Here is a 20,634-nt window from a genome sequence, read left to right as displayed (position 1 = left end):
AACACCGCAAACTACTGTACTAAACATGAAATTCTGCTGTACAAAACACCACACACAATTGTAACAAACATTATAGATTACTGTACTAAACAAACACACTACTAAATTCAACACTTCACACTACAGTATTAATACTAAATACCACTTTACTAAACATTCAATACAACTCTAACGAAAATGCTACTGCTATTGTATTAAACATTACACACTACTTTATTACTTTCTATGATTTAAAAAGCTTCTATTACCTAACCTGATCATTCATTTGTATTTAACATTGTAGTCCTGTAAATGCCACAGTATAAGTAAATGCCTTGTGTAAAAAGTCAAGACTATGTAGAAGTTGGAGAGATCCACAGTTCAGATTAGTGATCTGTTTATAGGTCATCAGTAGCCTGACCACATGGAAAAGAATGTCAAGCCACAGGGAATTACTTTTTCCTCTGGTCGGATAACACTTTTGCACAAATCCCTACAATGCACATAACCATAAACTACTACCTCTCACTGAAGCATGGTGGCGGTTACTCCTTGGTCTCTTGCTTTGCTACTCTAAATAAATCTAGATCTAATCAATTGGTTTTGTTAAAAATCCTGGCTCATAGCTCATGATATTCAACTTCAAGCTTTAATTTCCTCTCATATCTGAGCTGTCCGTGATTCCCAGTGGTGCTCGAACTGTCCCCATTTTCATCAGTACGTCATCTATATTTATCCTAGAAACAAGGGGGCCATCTAAAATGACTTTCAGTCCCAGGAGAATGGACTTACTTGTGTGGGATCTGTCTAGTTATCTGACAAAACAGTGACATCCTCAGATTCTTATTTCACTTAAGATCAGATTCGATGCTAGAGCTTCACCACAGCTGTTTGGGACAGATTTCACTTTTTTCCATTAGGTCAACCTCTCTCAGCCTTATTGTCCCTCTAGGATTTGCATTTTTATTCAGGTTCCTTTCCTTCTCCTCCTGCTTGGACAATCTGTTTTTTGGACCATGTTGTCTCTCTGGCTTGTCCTTTTCTCCTGTTTGTCTCCTTCCTTCAAAAGTTCTGCAGAAGAAGGTCTGGAATTCCCGAGCTTTGATGGCAAGGAACGAGTGCTAAACATTAATGAGAGAAACTACAAGAAGGCACTAAGGAAGTATGACATGCTGTGCCTGCTTTACCATGAACCTCTGCCATCTGACAGGGAGCTCCAGCAGCAGTTCCATATGAGGGAGATGGTCCTGGAGGTAAGATGTGCTGAAGTGAAACAGGAATAATGAGTATCAGAGGAGGTTTTATGTTTAGATATTGATAGATATTAACTAGTTTTTATTAGCAATTAAGGGTGAAGCATATTTAGTAATTGAGAACTGCAGATTTATAGCATGTTAAACATTTTTCTTAAGCTGTGAATAAATATCACTATTTTATTTAGATTTTTTGATGAGATTCCAACCTTTATGGACAATGCATTATATGGCAACTTATATATTAGTGGAATTAACACCAAACTGACCTCAGATCAGTATAAAATTAACTCTCTTCTCCACATGTACAGCTTCTCCAAATACCTTTTGTAAAGCTGTAACAGTTGAAGATGTGAACAGTTTGCCCACAGCATCTTCTAGGTCTTGGATAATTAGTGTGCAACTTTGAGGTACTGACCTGATTCCAAAGCTGAAAAAAGTGCCAAAGCTTCTCTAGGGGTCTCATATTGGTCTCCTCTCATTTTATATCTAAGCCACATAATTCAGTAAAGCATCATTGATCCAGTAAGTGATTCCATTTGGAGTCAATCTGGCGATCTGACACCAGACTGCCATCAACTAATGCTGAGGCTTATAAATAACCTTCTGTTTAGCTATAACATATGGCATGTGATTTCAAATTGTGTACTTGCATAGTATAAGTCTACATGTTTTCTGCCTTCTATCCATCTTGTCACTTTTTCTGTAATTTATAGCTGGCTGCACAAATCTTGGAGGACCGAGATATAGGATTTGGATTGGTCGATTCTCAAAAGGATGCCAAGGTGGCCAAGAACCTTGGTACGGTTGAATCCATGTGACAGAAATTATAGACAAATAGGTAAAATGCTCACAGGACCGATTCCATGTACACTGTATATCTTTCTTTTTTTATAGGGTTGGAGGAAGAGGGCAGTATCTATGTCTTTAAGGATGAACGTGTGATTGAGTTTGATGGAGAGCTCTCTGCAGACACTTTGGTCGAGTTCTTGCTAGATGTGAGTATAAAAATTCAGCCTTATTTATTTCATGGTGTCACCATTAGAGGGTGCAAGCGGACATCATTTCTTTAGAGATGTAACAGTCGAACTGATGTCCAGCATATTTTATATAGTATGTAATGTAGCGATGGCCAAACATGCAGTAAAAATAAAAAAATTCAGATCAAATAGATGACTTAGTAAACATACCTGACAGAGTCTGAGTAAAAATCTGCCTGACCATTAAACAAGAGTGTAGGCCAAGACAGTGACATTGAGTAAAAGACAATAGGTGGAGCTGGAGGTAGCAGAGCTGAAGATGTTGAGGTTTTTGTTGGGAGTGATGAGGATGGACAGGATTAGAAACGAGTTTATTAGAGGGACAGTGCATGTAGGATGTTTTGGAGACAAAGTAAAAAAAGGCGCGATTGAGATGGTTTGGACATGGGGAGGGACACTGGGTATATCGGTAGAAGAATGCTCAGGATGGAGCCACCAGGAAGGAGGAATAGCGGAAGACCAAAGAGGAGGTTCATGAATGTGGTGAGGGAAGACATACAGGTAGTTAGTTTGAAGGAGGTAGATGTAGAGGACAGGGGATTATGAAGACAGATGATCCGCTGTGGGACTCTCCCCTTCGAAAGTTCTGCAGAAGAAGGTCTGGAATTCCCAAGCTTTGATGGCAAGGAACGAGTGCTAAACATTAATGAGAGAAACTACAAGAAGGCACTAAGGAAATATGACCTGCTGTGCCTGCTTTACCATGAACCTCTGCCATCTGACAGGGAGCTCCAGCAGCAGTTCCATATGAGAGAGATGGTCCTGGAGGTAAGAAGTGCTGAAGTAAAACAGGAATAATGAGTATCGAAGGAGGTTTTATGTTGAGATATTTGTAATTAACTAGTTTTTATTAGCAATTAAGGGCTAAGCATATTTAGGATTAGAATTAGGATTTAGAATTGAGAACTGCAGATTTATCCGCTGTGGCGACCCCTGATGGGAGCAGCCAAAAGAAGAAGAAGAAGGCCATCAATAGCCAAACCTTAAGGCTATAATATACAATCAAACTCTTAAATAAATCAGATACATTATTGTGTGTCCATGGCTTCTTAGTTCGACTTGATGAACGCTTATACCAACAAATAGAAATAATTATAGTCCAAACAGCGTATGACATAATAAAGTGACCCCAAATGACCCTTAGGTGATCTGACCCCTTAATATTGAACATGAGACTGTAAAGCCAGCAAAACTTCAGATTTTATATGAACTCTGCAGCATACCTCTCTCTTTCTCTCTCTATTTCTCTCTCTCTCTTTTCTCTCACACACACTTATGTGTGTCTGTGTGTGTTTGAACTGTAGCTTCTAGAGGATGCAGTGGAGCTCATCAGTAACCCAATGGAGCTGCGTGCTTTTGAAAGGATGGACGAAGACATCCGTCTTATTGGCTACTTCAAGGGCAAAGATTCCGAACGTGAGCCTTATAAATCCTACTCAAGCTATAGCATGTGTAGTAAAGAGTACTCGTAGAATCATTCCTGTAAAGAGGCAGTCAGCAAATCTGTCCTGTACCTACAATACAGTACATTATTTACAGTGTTTTCTATTAGTGTAACTGTAGTTATTAAATGAGTAAATGCTAAAACAGTAATAAAAATCAGAGTGTTACGGAGTTATAAAACAGTGAATTCTTGTTCAAATCTATAATCTAACTACAGTTAATTATTAGTAAGTAAATATGAATGATCTAGATAAACAATGAGAACTGTGTGAACAATGTTTTACTGAGTGAAATGTAATGCTGAGAGGCTTTTTTTGACAATTTTCCCAGAATATGGAGTAGAGCAGTAAAGCATTCTGTTAGTATTTTAATTACAGTAATTCCAGCTATTCATTTGGGGAAGAATGGCTCTAGATGAGAGCCAGAACATAAAATGCAGATTTCAGCAGCTGTCAATAACAGATCTGGGTTAAAAAAAAAAAAACAAAAAACAAAAAAAGAATCACAATAGCAATTGTCGTTCTGTCTGTCAAGATTAAAGCTATGACTACCCATCAGCCACTGCACCTCGATGTTTCATGTCACATCACACTCTTGGCTAATTAGCACTTGTATAAAAACTCACCTTGCATCACACTCTGTCTCATGTTTGTCACTTATAGGTGTTGTCTTTCACTGTTTTGATGCTCTGGTTATAGTTTTCCTGTTCATTTCTTTACTTATTTATCAATATATCTACACTATATGGACGAAGGTTTGTGGACACCTGACCATAAGTCAAGTCAAGTCAAGTCAAGAAGCTTTCATTGTCATTTCAACCATATAATGCAGTACACAGTGAGACATGAGACAATGTTCCTTCAGAACCCTGGTGCTACATAAAACAACAGACATAACAGAAAGCAGAGCTGAGGACTAAGTAAGTTGTCCTTGCCACATAAAGTGCATTGTGTGCCACCTGGTGCAAACAGTGCAAGTCAAAAGACAGTAACAGGACAGTGTGGGACACTTTTTACTCTTCTTCTCTTCTACTAGCTACAAGGGCATTAGTAAAGTCAGGTACTAATGTAAGGTGAGGAGGCCTGGGGTTGAGGTCAGAGCATTAGAGCAGACCACTCAAGATCTTTCACTCCAACCCATAAAAACCATATCTCAATGGAGATTGTGTTGTGTACAAAGTTATTGTAATGCTGGAACAGGTTTCTTCCATCTAGTTCAAGTGAAAAGGGGAAATTTAATTTGACAATGTCCAAAGAGATCTTATACAATTGTGTGCCTTCAGCTTTGTGGTAAAGTTGGGGAAAACCCCATATGGCTGAAAAAGTCTGGTGTCTCAATACTTTCGTCTGTCTGTCTGTCTGTCTGTCTGTCTGTCTGTCTGTCTGTCTATCTATCTATCTATCTATCCATCCATCCATCCATCCATCCATCCATCCATCCATCCATTCATCCATCCATCCATCCATCCATCCATCCATCCATCCGACTCTCATGCACTTTACTGTATAGTTTAGGAGCCATTATAGAGCTTTTCCACTGTAAGGCGTGCGGAGAAATTTAATCTCGTTTATGACTGCTCCGGAGCCTTTATTAAAAATCCCATTTCAAGTAGAAGAGATTGAAGAGGCCTTTGCTGTGACCTTCCCTTGTATTGTTATGACAGCCTTACACATGTGGGCTTGTGACAGCATATAACTGCTTCCAGTTTTCCACATTATCACTATCTGATGGATTGGAAAATGAGGGTGCACTGGCCTTTCTGGTTCTCCGGCTGTCACTTTTTCCCTGCCTTTCTCATCCAAAGCTTCCCCTTTTTTTCCAGACTACAAAGCTTTTCAGGGGGCGGCGGAACGTTTTCAGCCCTACGTGAAGTTTTTTGCCACGTGTGACAAAGGGGTGAGTGGCAGCTCCTTCTAAAGCACTAATGAAACAGATGGATATTCATTTTCTGCAAGGCAAGATCTCAAATAGAGAGGTTTCTTTTGTGAAAACAACCCTATACATCTATTGAGGTGAGCTCATCTTTAGAATTGAATTGAACCACCTGCATTTGAAGAGAATTGACTCCACACTCACAGAACACTTCATTAAGAATAAAAGCTGCAGTGTGCGTGTGTGGAAGTGCTGAATGATGGTGCTCTGCTACAGGTGGCTAAGCAGCTGACTCTTAAAATGAATGAAGTGGATTTCTACGAGCCGTTCATGGACGAGCCAGTCACCATCCCAGGCAAACCCAATTCAGAGGATGAGATAGTGGACTTTGTCAATCAACACCGGAGGTAAGAGATATTTTTAACTACCGTATTTTCGGACTATAAGCCGCTACTTTTTTTTTCAACGCTTTGAACTATGCGGCTTAAACAATGAAGCGGCTAATTTATGGATTTTTCCTGGGGTTTTCCTGGTTTCACAAACTTCAAGCCAAAAAAGCAGAGCCCCATAACATTAGACCAATGAAATTGCTGAACGGGTTCAGGTGAACCAATGAAATCATTTATATTAAATCAGTTGCACTCCCACTGAATCGGACCGCAGCACATCATAAATATGGATGATGTTCCTCTGACGTTTGACCTGCCGCTCACTCAGACTGTCTACAGGAAAGGAGAATCATCATGCTGAAAACAACCGGGCATGAAAAAATGCACTTCACCTGTGTTCTGAGCTGCACGGCATCGGGAGAAAAGCTTCACCGATGGTGATTTTTAAACGCACGATGATGCCAAAAGAAAAACTCCCGAGATAAATTGTTGTGAAAGGAAGAAGGAACAATGACTTTCTTGGTAGGCTACTGTTTAGATACAAGCCGTGTAACAGACACTGTCTTTCATTAAAGCCTGTGTAAAGTTCATTAGTTTCAGTGTGCGGCTTATAGACAAGAATCTTTCTACAATTTAGTGGGTGCGGCTTATATTTGGGTGCGCTTAATAGTCCGGAAATTACGGTATTAATAATCAATGAAACTAAATCAGTAATGTTTCTAATATAACAGATATTTCGGTTTATTTAATCTTTTCCGCTCAGACCAACTCTTAGGAAACTACGTGCAGAGGACATGTTTGAAACCTGGGTGAGAAGAACATAAATTTAGAAAATCAGATTGTCACAAAAAATACTCTTTTTTTTTAATTAATAATTTTAATTTACATTCTACTCTACTGTTTTACAGGAGGACGACATGGATGGGATTCACATTGTGGCTTTCGCTGAGGAAGAGGATCCAGGTTCATTAGCTCCATTTTTTAATGACTGAGAAAATAAACAATTGTCAGGATTATGGAGAGACATCTTTTCATCTGACACTGACTTAAATTCAGCAGGCCGTATCTTTCAAATACGTTCCAATATTTCTTTATTTTAGATGGGTATGAATTCTTGGAGATACTAAAAGATGTTGCCAGAGACAACACCAGGAACCCAGATCTGAGTATCATGTGGATTGACCCTGATGACTTCCCCTTGGTGAGATGTCTAAAAGCTTTGGCAATCCAGTAGCAGTCCATGTTTTTAAAACGAGTGCAAATGTGCCAGAGTTTTGATTGCTTCTGTTCTCCACACAGTTGACTGCCTACTGGGAAAAGACCTTTAAAGTGGACCTGTTCAGACCTCAGATTGGCGTGGTCAACGTGACAGATGTAGGTTGGCTTCAGTTCTGCTGACTCATCATGATACAAATGATGCATTAGTTACACTTGTAAAAGTTTGGGTTAGAAGAAAAAACATGATGCCTGAATATGACATTTCTCAAGAAGGAAGATCTTTTTTTTAGGCTGGTTCTCCTGGATATCATGGCTACCATAAACCCAAACATCTACCATAAACCCAAACTCAGATTGTTTTGTGAACATTGTTTGAGAAACCTCACTTTTCTAGCCATGTGTTGGTTTTCCACATATTATACATATAACAAACATTTATTACAAGTAACACAATTGTATCGAATGTTTTTGGATGTGGTAGCATTATATTTCCCCTTCACAAGAACTCAGAGGCTAAACATGTTCCAACATACCAATGCTTCTGTGTACAAACCCAACTCTTCTCTAGATCTCTGACCTCAACCCTATTAAACACCTTTCAGTTGAATTAGAACGCTAACTGCTTAGCCGCTTAGGTCTCCTCATCCCTACAACAGTACCTGACTTTCTTAACACCCTCATGGCTGAGAACAAATCTCCACAACCACACTCTAACTTCAAAAATGGAGGTTATTATAACAGCAAATGGGAACTAAATATGGAATGGGATGTTGAAAACACATTCAAATCTTATTGTCAGGTGTCCAAACACAAACCTTTGTCCATTCAGGGTACAATTGGATGAAGTCTAAAATCTCTCTTTTAAAATTGTAATGTGTTGCTTTTAAGAGTTGGTATTTATTCCCTGTCAACAAGTAACATAGAAATTGGCTTTTATGGCATTTGGAAGATGTCCTTATCCAGAGTTCTGAAGTTCTTTAAAGTTTTTATCTGGTTCACTAGGTCACATACTAAGAATACCTTTAATCTATAAATTTAGGGACATAATATAGTTACACTAGAAATCCTTGCAGCTGACATTAACATTTTCCCACCTATTCAGTTCATATGTACCTTATAGGTGATTGCTACAACCGTTAGAAAACGTGTTTCCTAAAAACTCAATTGAAAAAGAAATCCACAGCCCGTTAGATTCTGTCACTAAATTGAAAATAATGAGATACTTTCTAACAATAAGATTAATTATTTCTTCTTTTTGAATGGTTTGTTGAATGTGTAAACCAGGGGTCACCACATGGTGGTCGCCCGCAAGGCCCACACAAGTCGCCCGCGAACCTTTTCTAAAAATAGCTCACCGTAGCGGCACTTACCAGTGAGCTGCATCTAATTTATATTTATTGCTATTCTTTTTTTTTAAATCTGTCACAGATAGACCAAGAGTCGGAAACCAGAGTATGGTTACACCTTGTCTTTATTTAGTCTAAACATATACAAGGCAAAGGCTTGAGGAGAGGTACAAACCGGAGAGCGGGTAGAATCCGTAATGCGGGTAGAATCCGTAATGCAGGTAGTCCAGGAAAGATCACCAATGTGAACCGTTAAAGGCAAACCTATCTTGAGTGCTTCTGCCGAAGCGGAGCCAGGAGCATGGAAGTACGGGGAATACTAGTGGTAGGAAGTCCGGTAGATCTCTCATGGCAACGAGTAGATCTGACCGTGAGTGTGGTGGAATCGGTACCTTATAAAAGGGAAAGGTAATGGGGAACAGGTGCAGGTGATTAGAGCAGGGTGAGGCTGAGTGAGAGTTAGAGCCTTGGAGGGAGGCGTGGCTGGTGGTTCCCTGACAAAATCACACTTACATTGGTGTGAATTTAAAAATGACAATATTAAAATATAGACGACTAGATATAAATGAATATCCTTAATTATTAATAATAACATATAATTGAATGTATATTGAGCAAATCTGTTATTTCAGAATTGTGTATCAAACTGTGTGAGTGTGTGTGTGTTTGTGTGTGTCACAGGCAGACAGTGTGTGGCTGACGATGGATAACGACGAGGCTCTGCCCACTGCAGAGGAGCTGGAGGACTGGATCGAGGATGTCCTCTCAGGGAAGGTCAACACAGAAGATGATGACCTTGATGAAGACGATATAAATGATGATGATGATGATGATGACAGTGATGACGACAATGAAGACGATGACAATTGATTGGCAGATATATCACTGATGATTAGTTCAACTTTGTAGATTTTATAACATCTGTTGCAGTATTTCTAGAATCCAAGTAGAATAAAATCACTCATTAAAGGTAATAATAATAGGAATAATTAATACAAAAATTACAATACAGTTCCGCTGGTGCTGACAGGAAATGATTTATGAAGTAAAAAATGGTTTATGAGACAATATTATAAACTTATAATCAATGTTGTGTAGGGCATGTAGAATATCTAAACATTTTTATTTTTGTTAATTTAGACTCTGATCAGTTAGACGTATCAGATCTACTACTTCTTTCAAAAATGCTTCATGTAAACAGGAATTAAAAAGTTGACTATATACTGAAGATCCTTGTGAAGAAGAATGCCTAGATCTAAACTAACACTTATTTCAAATGCCTAAAAGAAATCGTTTGGCATTTGGGGTTTTTTTTGTTAATAAAATCTGTAGTTTTGTAAAGCAGGCTCTCTCACACACACAAACACACACTTACAGAAAGCCTTAGCAACTCTTCTTTGGAAATAGAAAAACCCTGATAAAGCAATACACTGTGTAGTATAACAGTGTGTGTCTTGGTGTGTGTGTGTGTGTGTGTGTGTGAGAGAGGCTTGGCTTTCAACATCTCTACAGGGCTTTTATAATTAGGTATCTGCTAGTGATTAGATGCACTCATTCCTCTAAAAAGCTTCATGTTAACATAATATTAAAGCTGTGGGCTGAAAGCAGATCTTTGCAGTGGGAATCTCATCCTTGATCTCTACTTCCGTAGAAACCTTTAACTGTGCATAAGTAAAGGGGATAAAGATGATTCATACAAGATTTTGCACTGAATTACACACCATTATCTCCTCATAAAAATCCTCCCGTCTCTAATTTATGGCATGAAAGCCAGGCGTGCGACTAATCAACTGTATGATGAAGTCTTTGGGAATGGATGATCTCACACTGAGGCTGATGCACTGATTTTACGACTCTCAGAATGAAAAAAAACTGTACCTCAGGTCTAAATAATAACACATCATATTGAGACGTCTGACTTTTTTAGCCGTACTGTATGTGGTTCTTTCCCAAACTGTTACTACAGTGGAACACAATTATAAAAAACATCTTTGAATTTGATAGCATTACATTATGATAGCCAGCTACATGGAGATATGATTTACATTATTTAGATTGAAAAATCTTGATACATGTATGTGAATGAGAGGGAGGGCAGTGGAGTGATGTGATTGCAGAGAGAAGAGGTGGAGAAGGTGAAAGAGCTCAGGTTCCTGGGTTCAACAGTGCAAAGTAATGGAGAGTGTGTTAGAGAAGTGAAGAAAAGAGTGCAGGCAGGGTGGAGTGGGTGGGGAAAAGTGATAGCAGGAGTGATTTGTGAGGGTGAAAGGGAAAGTTTATAGGACTGTGGTGAGACCTGAGATGTTGTTTGGTTTAGAGACAGTGGCATTGAGTAAAAGACAGGAGATGGAGCTGGAGGTAGCAGAGCTGAAGATGTTGAGGTTTTCGTTGGGAGTGACGAGGATGGACAGGATTAGAAATGAGTTTATTAGAGGGACAGTGCATGTAGGACGTTTTGGAGACAAGGTGAGGGAGGTGAGATTGAGATGGTTTGGACATGTGCAGAGGAGGGACATGGGGTATATCGGTAGGAGAATGCTGAGGATGGAGCCACCAGGAAGAAGATAAAGAGGAAGACCAAGGATGGATGTTATGGATGTGGTGATGGAAGACATGCAGGGTAGTTGGTTTGAAAGAGTCAGATGTAGAGGACAGGGGGGTATGGAGACGGATGCTGTGGCGACCCCTAATGAGAGCAGCTGAAAGAAGAAGAAGAAGAAGAAGAAGAAAAAGGATTGAAAAATCTTAAGTTGCCTGCTATAGAGATCCGACCTCAACCCTATTGAACACCTATGGGATGAATGGGAATGCTGACTGCACTCCAGGGCTTTCAAATTTCTTACTTTTTACTCAAATACATTTTGTGAAATCAGCTGTTCCTTTTCAATTATGCGCAGATAAAAACTTGTCAAGCACGCAGCAATCCACCAATCAGGGTAAAGCACGCACTTTGTTTTGAATTTGTTTTGATTGCCGCTTGGTAGCATCTATTTAGCACAAACATACAGTTGAGCATCAGTTCAGCATCAAGCAGAACATTTTGAGAGGAATAAATAAATAACCGTGGTTTTGCACGACTCTTTTGGTTTTGGGCTCATGATCAATTGAATAGATATCAATTAGTGTTTGACTTAGTAATATCATTGTATTGATAGATTATTGTGCTGAGAGTAACAGAGTCTTTTCCCATAAACTCAGAGTCTTGTAATAAAATGATAATAGGAACATTATAGCCGTAATAAATCATAATACTTTGGATACTTAAGTACATTTTACTCAAGTGAAAGTTTACTTAACGGAGCACTTCACCTAGTGTAATATTGGACCGAGTGTATCTCTACTTTAACTCAAGTACAGTACATGTTTTGTGTACTGCATCCACCACTGCCTCAGATACATCAGTACCTGACTTTACTAACACTCTGGTGGTTAAATGAGCACAAATCTCCACAAGTACACGCCAAAAACTAGTGCAACATCGTCCCATCAATCCCAGTCAAAGGGCAGACAGTGAACACGTATCGACGTGTTTGTTAAATAGTCAAGTCAAGTTTATTTCTATAGCAAATTTATTTAAATAGCTATAAATTAATACGACAGGAAGACCAGCGTGACTTGTTCAAACTCGGACTGATAAAGAAAACCCACTAAAACCCTGCTGTTTATACAAATGTTTATTTCATACAAATGCGTGTTGTGAGCTTTGAAACATTTATTACAATGTAGCATCAGGTATATAAACGTTGGCTTTCAAAGCAACGGGGTGAAGCGTGTCAGCTGTGACTGAAGAGTTGTTTTTTTTTAGTAGGAATGACTTCATATGCACATATACAATATAAATACAAGCACACCGTGTTTAAACCAGAGGCACAGTCACATTGTGAGAGAGGTTCTTACAAAGTACACCAGTGATCATTTAAATCATATTAAAAAAAAAATGTTTTTGCAAAGAAGGATCAGTTGCTGCTACAAAAATAGCATTTGCACAGTTTCTTTTAGTGGCTGAAAAGAAAAATCACTGAGGAGGAAATGAGAAAAATCAATATGACATTAGGAGATATAATTAATAATTAAGCAGGCCAGCTGGAGACCGATGCTTTCAGTGATCTCTCCGAGAGAACGTTTATGTCTGTTTTTTAAGGGCAGATTATAGTAGAAATTATTCTTTGAGGCTTCACATAGTATTCACTGAAAGCTGCTTTCACACTTGCTGTTGTTTTTTCCTTGATTGCTAGCACACATTTATGGCACGTTCTCAATAGTAAGTCAGAATGCTGCAAGTAATATGGCAGCATGATTCAAAAGATCTGGACTGAGATTTTCTGTTTTGTGCCAATTCGTTTCAGATCACATTCACCCACATATTGCCAAATGTATGTGAACACCTGATCAATCACACTTCTTATGGTGCTATTAGATAGTTATGGTATTTGGCAGAGATGATTTACAATGATCTCATTGATGCAGTTGAGGGTTCAGGGCCTTGTGCCAGTTTGTGGCAGTTTGGTGGTGCTGGGATTTGAAGTCACAACTTGGAAAGCCTGGTGTACAGTCAAAGGTGTTCGGTGGGGTTGAGGTCAGGGATCTGTGCAAAACACCCAGAGGGAACCACTTTAAACTTGGCATAGCATGTCTTCATGCAAAGGGGCTTTGTCATGCTGGAAGAGGTTTGGACTTCTTAGTTCCAGTGATGGGGAAAATTCACAGTTATAGCATACAAAGACGAACAATTATCTGCTTCCAGCATGTGTCCACTTCGTTTTGGCCACAGTGTTTTTAATGCAACTGTAACACGGCCAAATTCATTTATTTATCGCAAACGAATGCAAACCAATCAGGAGGACTAAGTGCCTGAAATCTTGAATCTTTGTATGTTCATGTATAAACACAGAATTTCAAGTTTCTATTAACATACTCGTTTTTATACGCTTTAGCTTTTACACAGGGTCTTGTACAGTGCTCACTCGTCAACACGATCCGATTAAAAAGCACAGTCGTTGCTCAGAACAGGCTTGAAAATAAGAAAGAGGGTCTCTGAGGGAATGTTTAAATTTTTTTAACTACCGTTTTAATTTATGTGACAAAAGGAAACCTGAGGCCTTGTTTCCTCGATGTTTCACAACATTAATCTGTAATCTTTAACTCTCGCAATAGTTACTCTGGCAGAAGCATAACAGCCATGTTACGGTTGGAGCGTCCATATTGTTTGAGCTACTAGGAAAGAAAAACGCCTTGTGTGAAAGCAGCATTAGTTGTGATGATAAAAAACAGGGGTGTAACAGTATGTAGGGATGATAGTACACTAATATCAATGTTTAAGTGTGGCCTTTTGCTACACAATACTCTATAAAATAGAGCAGCCTAATTACAGTACAGAAAACATGGTAACAGTCTGTTTAGTCGCCTCCTCAGTAAACTGATCATGTTCTGGGCAACATGTTACAGTCCGGTTCTGTAAGCTGCTGTAGTCACACTACACTATTCGTTCCACTGACTCCAGTTTGAGGCATGCTTGAGAAGCTTCTCATGTCACTGCACTTTATAGATCAAGTTTAGTGTATTCTGACCTGCAAATTCATATCATGTGAAGACCAATTAAAGATCGATACATCACCACATGACCTCTTCAGAAAATACAAATTGCAGGCAACACTGATTACAGAGGTTTCACAACATCCTGCTGTATACAACACAGGTTTAAAAATAAACATCAGCATCTAAAAAAGTTGCCATGTCATATAATAAACATTGGAACACCTGACTTTTCCACCCATATGTGGTGCTTCCTCAAACTGTTACCACAACGCTGGAGACTCTGGATGGGGCAATCAATTTTCACTTCAATTGAACTAGGAGACTCAAACCTGCTCCAGCATGTCAGTGCTCCTGTGCACAAACCCAGTTCCATGAACATATGGATTTACTAGGTTAAAGTGAAAAATTTTGAGTGTCCTGTTATTGAAGATGAATTTGGACGCTGACTGCACCCCAGGGATCTTTACCCTTCATCAGAAGAGTGAAAGTTTTTATAACAGCAAATAAGGACGAAATGTGGAATGGGCTGTTCAGAATGCACGTATGAATCTGATAATCAGGTGTCCACAAACCTCTCTGCAGGTATCAGAAGAAAGTGTGACTCCAGTTTTAATAACCCAGTTACTATGCAAAAGAAGGGCATTAACTCATGCAGTAACAGTGATCTGAACAAAATAATGTTATGCTTCATTAATAATCAATAACACACCGTTTTCCAGATTCCAATGCTGAAGCTTCAGTAATCAGCAAATGCAATCACTTCAGTATTAAGTGAAGAAGTGAATCCCTTTAAACCACAACACAACAAAAAAACAGTTCATTTGGATACACTGAAAAGGCAGCAAGAATATTTAAGGATCTGAAAATTTTCCAAATTAGAGAATTTCAGTAAATCTCGGTCCTTCCCTCTTGCTACAGTATGTGCTCGATTCATAAACGTGCTGACGTCCTGATGAGTTCTTGTGACAGATCGGTCATTCAAATCATTTTCTATAACAATGACAATAAGAAATCACAGGCTGTATTTATTCGAATACATTAGCGACGCTATAGGAACAGTTTGCACAGTATTACAGAGGTGCTTCATAAACAGATTTTTTTCAAATGCGTGTAATAACCGATCTACTCAGTTTTTTCCTAAGGAGATGCTTAGACTTTTTCAGGAGGAGTCTCCGGTTTCAGTGTTTTATAACAGTCAGTTGTATAGCTGTAACTTTTCAGCTCCGGTAACATCTGTATTGTTTTTTCACGTTTGTATTGACTCTAAAAAGAAAAATATAAATAGATCACAGTGTTGTAAAAAAAAAAAAAAGAAAAGAAAGAAAAAGCGAAATAATTTGGATTTGCTGTTACGGGAATAAAATGTATTCATTAGTGATGAAGCGGGATGAATGTTTCTATCTGCATATCGCATGCTGTAACATAGCTACTGGGTTACAGTGTGTCTGTTTCGCTTTATACCAGAAACCTCTTTATGGTTATCATCCCAAGAATTCTTCACACTGTTCCACCGATAATGAACTGCATGACGCTGCATTGAATAACACATACAAACAATGCATTAAACGCACTGGAATTCGATATTGACTCCATACATTTTTTATATTTCCCCCCGTTTATCAGTGTCCACACTCTGAATGGAGTTTCTGGTGATTAGTGTTTAGTCATAACCTCTACAATCATGTTAAGTGCTTTTCAAAAAACCGTACGATAAACTCTATTAAACACCATAAAGAAAATCAGGTCATGTCTTTATCTTTGGCTATATGTTTAACATCGACAATTAGTGGAGAGTGAGCAGGAGCTGGCTGTCTCTGCTCCTGTGATGTGCCTGATGTCAGTCGGAATGTCTCTGAAGTCCATGCTGCAGATTGTTAGCGGTTTGGTTCTTTAATAAGATGAATCCTGGTATCCCTTTGATAATGTCTCTTGAATCTGAACTAAATTCAGTGATAATGCTGATAGACAACAATATGATTCAATCAGACTGTAAATGCTGGTCAATGATCTTTTAAGGAGTCAGGGTGAATGATGTATTATCATTTCTGAACTCAGAACTAACCTGGATTTAAGACACCTTCCTGATTTTGCAGCACTGGACATTCGATATCTCAGACTTAAAATCACACCACACTCAAATCAAACTAAAAGCTGACCAAACAAACCCGCTCCTTTCACCACACCACCTACAATCATATATTGTGACTGGGTGAATAGAAAACTTGTCTGAATACACTCCAATAGATACAAACCGAAACTTCACATCTGTACATTGTGCATGTGTGGGGAAAAGAGAGATGATGCGTATGATCATCTTCAGCAGAAATACAAACCACATCTTTTTGAAAGAGCACCAAGAGTTAGTTTGCACTTACAGTAGAAAAAACAAGGCTGTCATTTGAACCTCCAGGAGCATTCTGGAAGTTCTGGTCCAGAGGAATTTTAGCTCTGATTTACAGTGCATTGATTGAACAGGTCTGTCAGAGCTGCAGAATAACAGCAGAAAGAATGTGTCTTGTTTTGTCCATGGTCAGGAGTGGTCCACTGGGTGCTTACAAGTGTATTTATTCCTCTTTTCTCTGGATTGTCTCTCTCTATTTTTTTTGTGTTTTTTTAGAAAAAGGACATTTTACCTTATATCATGTTATCCCTCATGGTATTTTTTTGCATGACCTTTGTGAACATAAACATGTCCATTCAGTTTAACAAAAAAACATTTGACAATAAAAAGGAAATATATTCAAATATGTGGTATACAGATATATATATATATATATATATATATATATATATATATATATATATATATATATATATATATATAAAACAACATAATAAAACTGCGAAAATCCCCAAATAACAGAAAAAAATTGTGAATGACCGATAACAGAGACAATACCACAAGCCGGTGGTCTACACTGAAGTCTCCGACTGAAGCCGCAGGACAAACTTGTGTGATTTGGGGTCGATGAACTCCTCAGACAGCCGGATGTAGGGGATCTTTTTGGTGGTGACCACGAGGCTAAAGTCTACACACTTGAGAAGGAAGACGATGCCGTCCTTGAGGCCGCTGTTCACAGATGCCTCGCTGATGAGTGTCCACTGGCGGCCAAACCAGCGTTCGCGTCCGTACTGCAGCGTCGGGCCTGGGGTCAGGTAGCTCTCCAAAAACGCCTGTGCAAAAAATATGGTCCAATTTGAAATAAACCACACGCACACACACGCACATATATATATGTCAGAGAACCACCAGCCACGCTTCCCTCCAAGGCTTACACTCTCACATAACCTCTCCCTGCTACTAATCACCTACACCTGTCCCCATTTACCTTTCCCCTTTATGAGGTCCCGATTCCACCTCACTCACGGTCAGATCTACTCGTTGCCATGAGAGATCATGGTTTCCTGTGCTTCCATGCTCCTGGCCGCGCTTCTAAGGGCGCACTCAGTTAAGTGTGCAATTTTGCTACAGTCTCATCTCAAGCGCCCTTCTGTTTACATGTTTAGACCAAATCAAGACAATCTGTTTTACTCCCGGTTTCTGACCAGGGGTCTGTGCGTGACAGAAGATCAGACCTTAAAAAATCTACATCGATGGATCCCCAACCAGCTCCATTCACGGATCCATTCGGTGGTACTTATATATATATATATATATATATATATATATATATATATATATATATATATATATATATATATATATATATATATATAGTACCACCGAATGGATCCGTGATTGAGCTGGTTGATCCATCGATGTAGATATATATATATAGGTAATACTTTCAAGATGATTAGCGTATGTGGAAACAATCCACTTGTGTGAAGTGAAATCAAATACTGGCGATAATTACAGTCTCTTTTAACTCTTTATATCACTGTATCAGTCTAAATATTTCACACTGTACGTTGGGTATGTGTGTGTTTGTGTGTGCATGTGTGTGTGTGTGCGTGCGTGTGTGTGTTTCTCTTCACCTTTGGTGTCATGTTGTGTGTGATACAGAAAGCCAGGTGCTGCTGGATGCTCTCCATGCTGTGGCAGTGCTGCTGGCGTGTGGTGCGCAGGTATTTCTGTAGCGCTCGTGCCATGGAAGGGAAAATGGCCTGCGCCGCCTCGCGCGGGTCCATCACGTCTCCTGGAGACTTCTTCTGTTCTTCTTCCTGCAAGCGCCGGATGTGTGTGAACGCCTCTTCCACGGCCACTACCAGTCTGGAGGAGAAAAAATAAAACATTTTTTGACATTTTCAGGGGTTGAGCTCGTTGAAGGACTTCCTGATCTCTCGTGGTCTTCCGGTGATGTTCTTCCTCTCTTGAAGCTGCTCAAAACACCTCGAAGAACTCGTTGAGGCATCGGCGTTCGTCATTCGAATGCCATCTCAAACGTCTCCGTGGCAGATTTGTCCAGTTTCACGCAGAATTACACATTTGTTCTGTCCGTGACAAAATCACAGACGTGGTAACGCATTGTGGTCGGAATATCATCAGTTACTGATTGAAAGGTCTGGGGATCAAGCCCCCGTATCGCTGCCACTCTTGGGCCCTTGAGCAAGGCCCTAAACCCTCTGTGCTGCCCGGGGCGCTGCATCATGGCTAACCCTGCGCTCTGACCCCAGCTTCCGAACAAGTTGGGATATGCGAAGAAAAGAATTTCACTGTGCTGTAATGTATATTTGACAAATAAAGAACCTTCTGTTCTGTTCTGTTCTGTTCTGTTCAGTTAGCACCATTAGTCTCGAAACTTCCTGATACCACCTCGGACATATAGCAAAATGCGACACCTTGGGGATTGGATCTCTCACCTGGACTTGCGTTTACGGACACGCCTCTCATGCTCGGCCTCTTCGTAGTACAGCTCGTTGTGGCTGGAGTCTCGTCTTCGAGCAGCGGCAGCGATCATGGCGCGAGACTGGGACTGAGAGATTCCTGCGGCAGCGGCGTTATTGCCTCCGGGACCTGAACGCAGCAGCAGAGCTATAAGACTCATGCGATGTTAGTAACAAACCACAGTAACAAGAACCCGTGGCCTGGGCTGAGACCGGATGGTTTTAGTTGTAACTGTAAACTTTGATTTACTAAAATAAACTGCAACATTTAATAGAGGGAAGGAGTTACAGTGACCTTATTATTATTCAAATAAATGAAATAGACGGCGTCTCTGGTTTTATTTGAAATCTGCGCTAAACTAAATATTGGGATGAAATCTAAAGCATAGAGGAGTATTAAAAAGTGGAAGCAGACTTTTCAGCTTAATGCTGTACTGAAAGTGTGTTTCTTGGCAATTCAATCTGATCACCATCTTGTACCTCTTGTACATAAAAAACAAAACAATGGAAACTATTTAAAAAACTCATCCATTACCACAGAAACTTTTTTCCATAACTGAAAACAGTGCTCACATTCCATAGATTCAAACATTCACGAAGATACAGCCTCCTAATCTAAAAGTCTAATCTACATTTCCCGAATTCTGTTTCCGCGCCCAGGATTCATTAACATTCAGCTATTCTGCTTTTCCCCTGGTTCTCGGTGTCTCTGGGGCGGCACGAGTGTCCGTCTTCATAAACTTCTTCCATGACATCAAAGACATTGTTTGGATGCTTGCTAATTAAAGCAATGTTACAGCAGCAGGGATCTGCGTTTCCTGGAGATAATGGTAATGTAGGTTAAAAGAGGGCTGAGCGTCATCTATAAGTGATGTCTGCGTATGAATAACTTTGCAGCTGGAGACTTTCTGGCGCTGAAAAAATGGAATATGTAAATGCTGACTAATGTAGGATTAATGTCGCACTAAAATATGGACCCTATAGTTACAGATGTTTGTTTTTTAATGCTACATATCTGATTCTGCGGGGTATTTCCCTCCCATCTCCCAGATGAAGGTTAGTTTTAAAGTAACCAACAGCTTAATGTTTTACAGTGTGCGAATGACTCATAATTGTATCCTAAATTAGTAACTTGGTGTTTGGTGACGAAGGGCTACTTTACGTTGCAACACTGACTCAATGACAAACAAGTCATTTGTAAGAAGACAACTGACACACCTGTATTTTTATTTATATTCTAAATAATTAATAATTTGATTGTTAAATATATTAATATATTATGTCAGGCATATTCATGCAATGGTATGCAAAATCCTGATCCTACTAAACAGCTACTTCAATAAGTGTACAATTTATGTATTCAAATATTTAACTATAAAACATTGGACACCTATTTGAAAGCTGGCAGGTTTCTCACCTTCACCGCTGTCTTAACTATGAATCGATTTTCTGTTCTCATCTCAACAAGTCTGGGTAAACTGCTGAGTAAGCACCAATCAGAGGCCGCATTTGTATGATGTCATCATGTAGACTTCTTACAAAGTGTTTCACAGCATTTTAAAACTACAAAAATACAAAACGCTAAAGAATTTTGATACAAATTAGTAAGCCATTTTCGTCAACCCCATCAAATACAAATGACAGAATCCTATTATATTAGAATTACGAATTTGAAATACATCATAAATACTACCCATCCCTGTGATTTAGCTCCCAAACAAAGTAATTCTTG

General features: G+C 39.3%; 2 protein-coding genes across 2 annotated transcripts in view; one reads left to right on the top strand and one right to left on the bottom strand.

Annotated features, from left to right (window-relative positions):
- The first annotated feature begins 662 nt into the window (after window positions 1-662).
- Window positions 663-9,520, top strand: LOC124377801 (calsequestrin-2-like). The gene is made up of 11 exons (XM_046837086.1): window positions 663-1,232; window positions 1,949-2,033; window positions 2,130-2,230; window positions 3,577-3,688; window positions 5,538-5,611; window positions 5,864-5,994; window positions 6,740-6,785; window positions 6,885-6,939; window positions 7,077-7,177; window positions 7,276-7,350; window positions 9,222-9,520. Exons 1-11 carry the CDS (start codon window positions 996-998, stop codon window positions 9,408-9,410), a joined length of 1,206 nt encoding a protein of 401 aa, XP_046693042.1. The 5' UTR covers window positions 663-995; the 3' UTR covers window positions 9,411-9,520.
- Window positions 9,521-12,199: 2,679 nt separating this feature from the next.
- The window catches only part of LOC124377969 (vang-like protein 1), a 73,061-nt gene continuing 64,626 nt past the window's right edge, over window positions 12,200-20,634 (bottom strand). The window contains exons 7-9 of the mRNA XM_046837391.1: window positions 18,879-19,032; window positions 18,054-18,288; window positions 12,200-17,249 (exon numbers count right to left, since the gene is read on the bottom strand). Coding sequence (XP_046693347.1) covers window positions 16,989-17,249; window positions 18,054-18,288; window positions 18,879-19,032 — 650 coding nt within the window. The 3' untranslated portion in view covers window positions 12,200-16,988. The remainder of the gene's footprint in view (window positions 17,250-18,053; window positions 18,289-18,878; window positions 19,033-20,634) is intronic.

The sequence above is a fragment of the Silurus meridionalis genome, chromosome 24 (genome assembly GCF_014805685.1).
Source record: "Silurus meridionalis isolate SWU-2019-XX chromosome 24, ASM1480568v1, whole genome shotgun sequence".
Classification (NCBI taxonomy): domain Eukaryota; kingdom Metazoa; phylum Chordata; class Actinopteri; order Siluriformes; family Siluridae; genus Silurus; species Silurus meridionalis.
This window is presented reverse-complemented; position numbering and strand designations above follow the sequence as displayed.

Bases quoted from the DNA above. Each gene is read 5' to 3' on its own strand.
- LOC124377801 (XM_046837086.1), top strand. From the start codon at position 996: ATGTTGTCTCTCTGGCTTGTCCTTTTCTCCTGTTTGTCTCCTTCCTTC. The intron at 3,689-5,537 runs GTGAGCCTTATA...CTTTTTTTCCAG, and splicing joins CAAGGGCAAAGATTCCGAAC to ACTACAAAGCTTTTCAGGGG. The intron at 5,995-6,739 runs GTAAGAGATATT...TTTTCCGCTCAG, and splicing joins TTTGTCAATCAACACCGGAG to ACCAACTCTTAGGAAACTAC.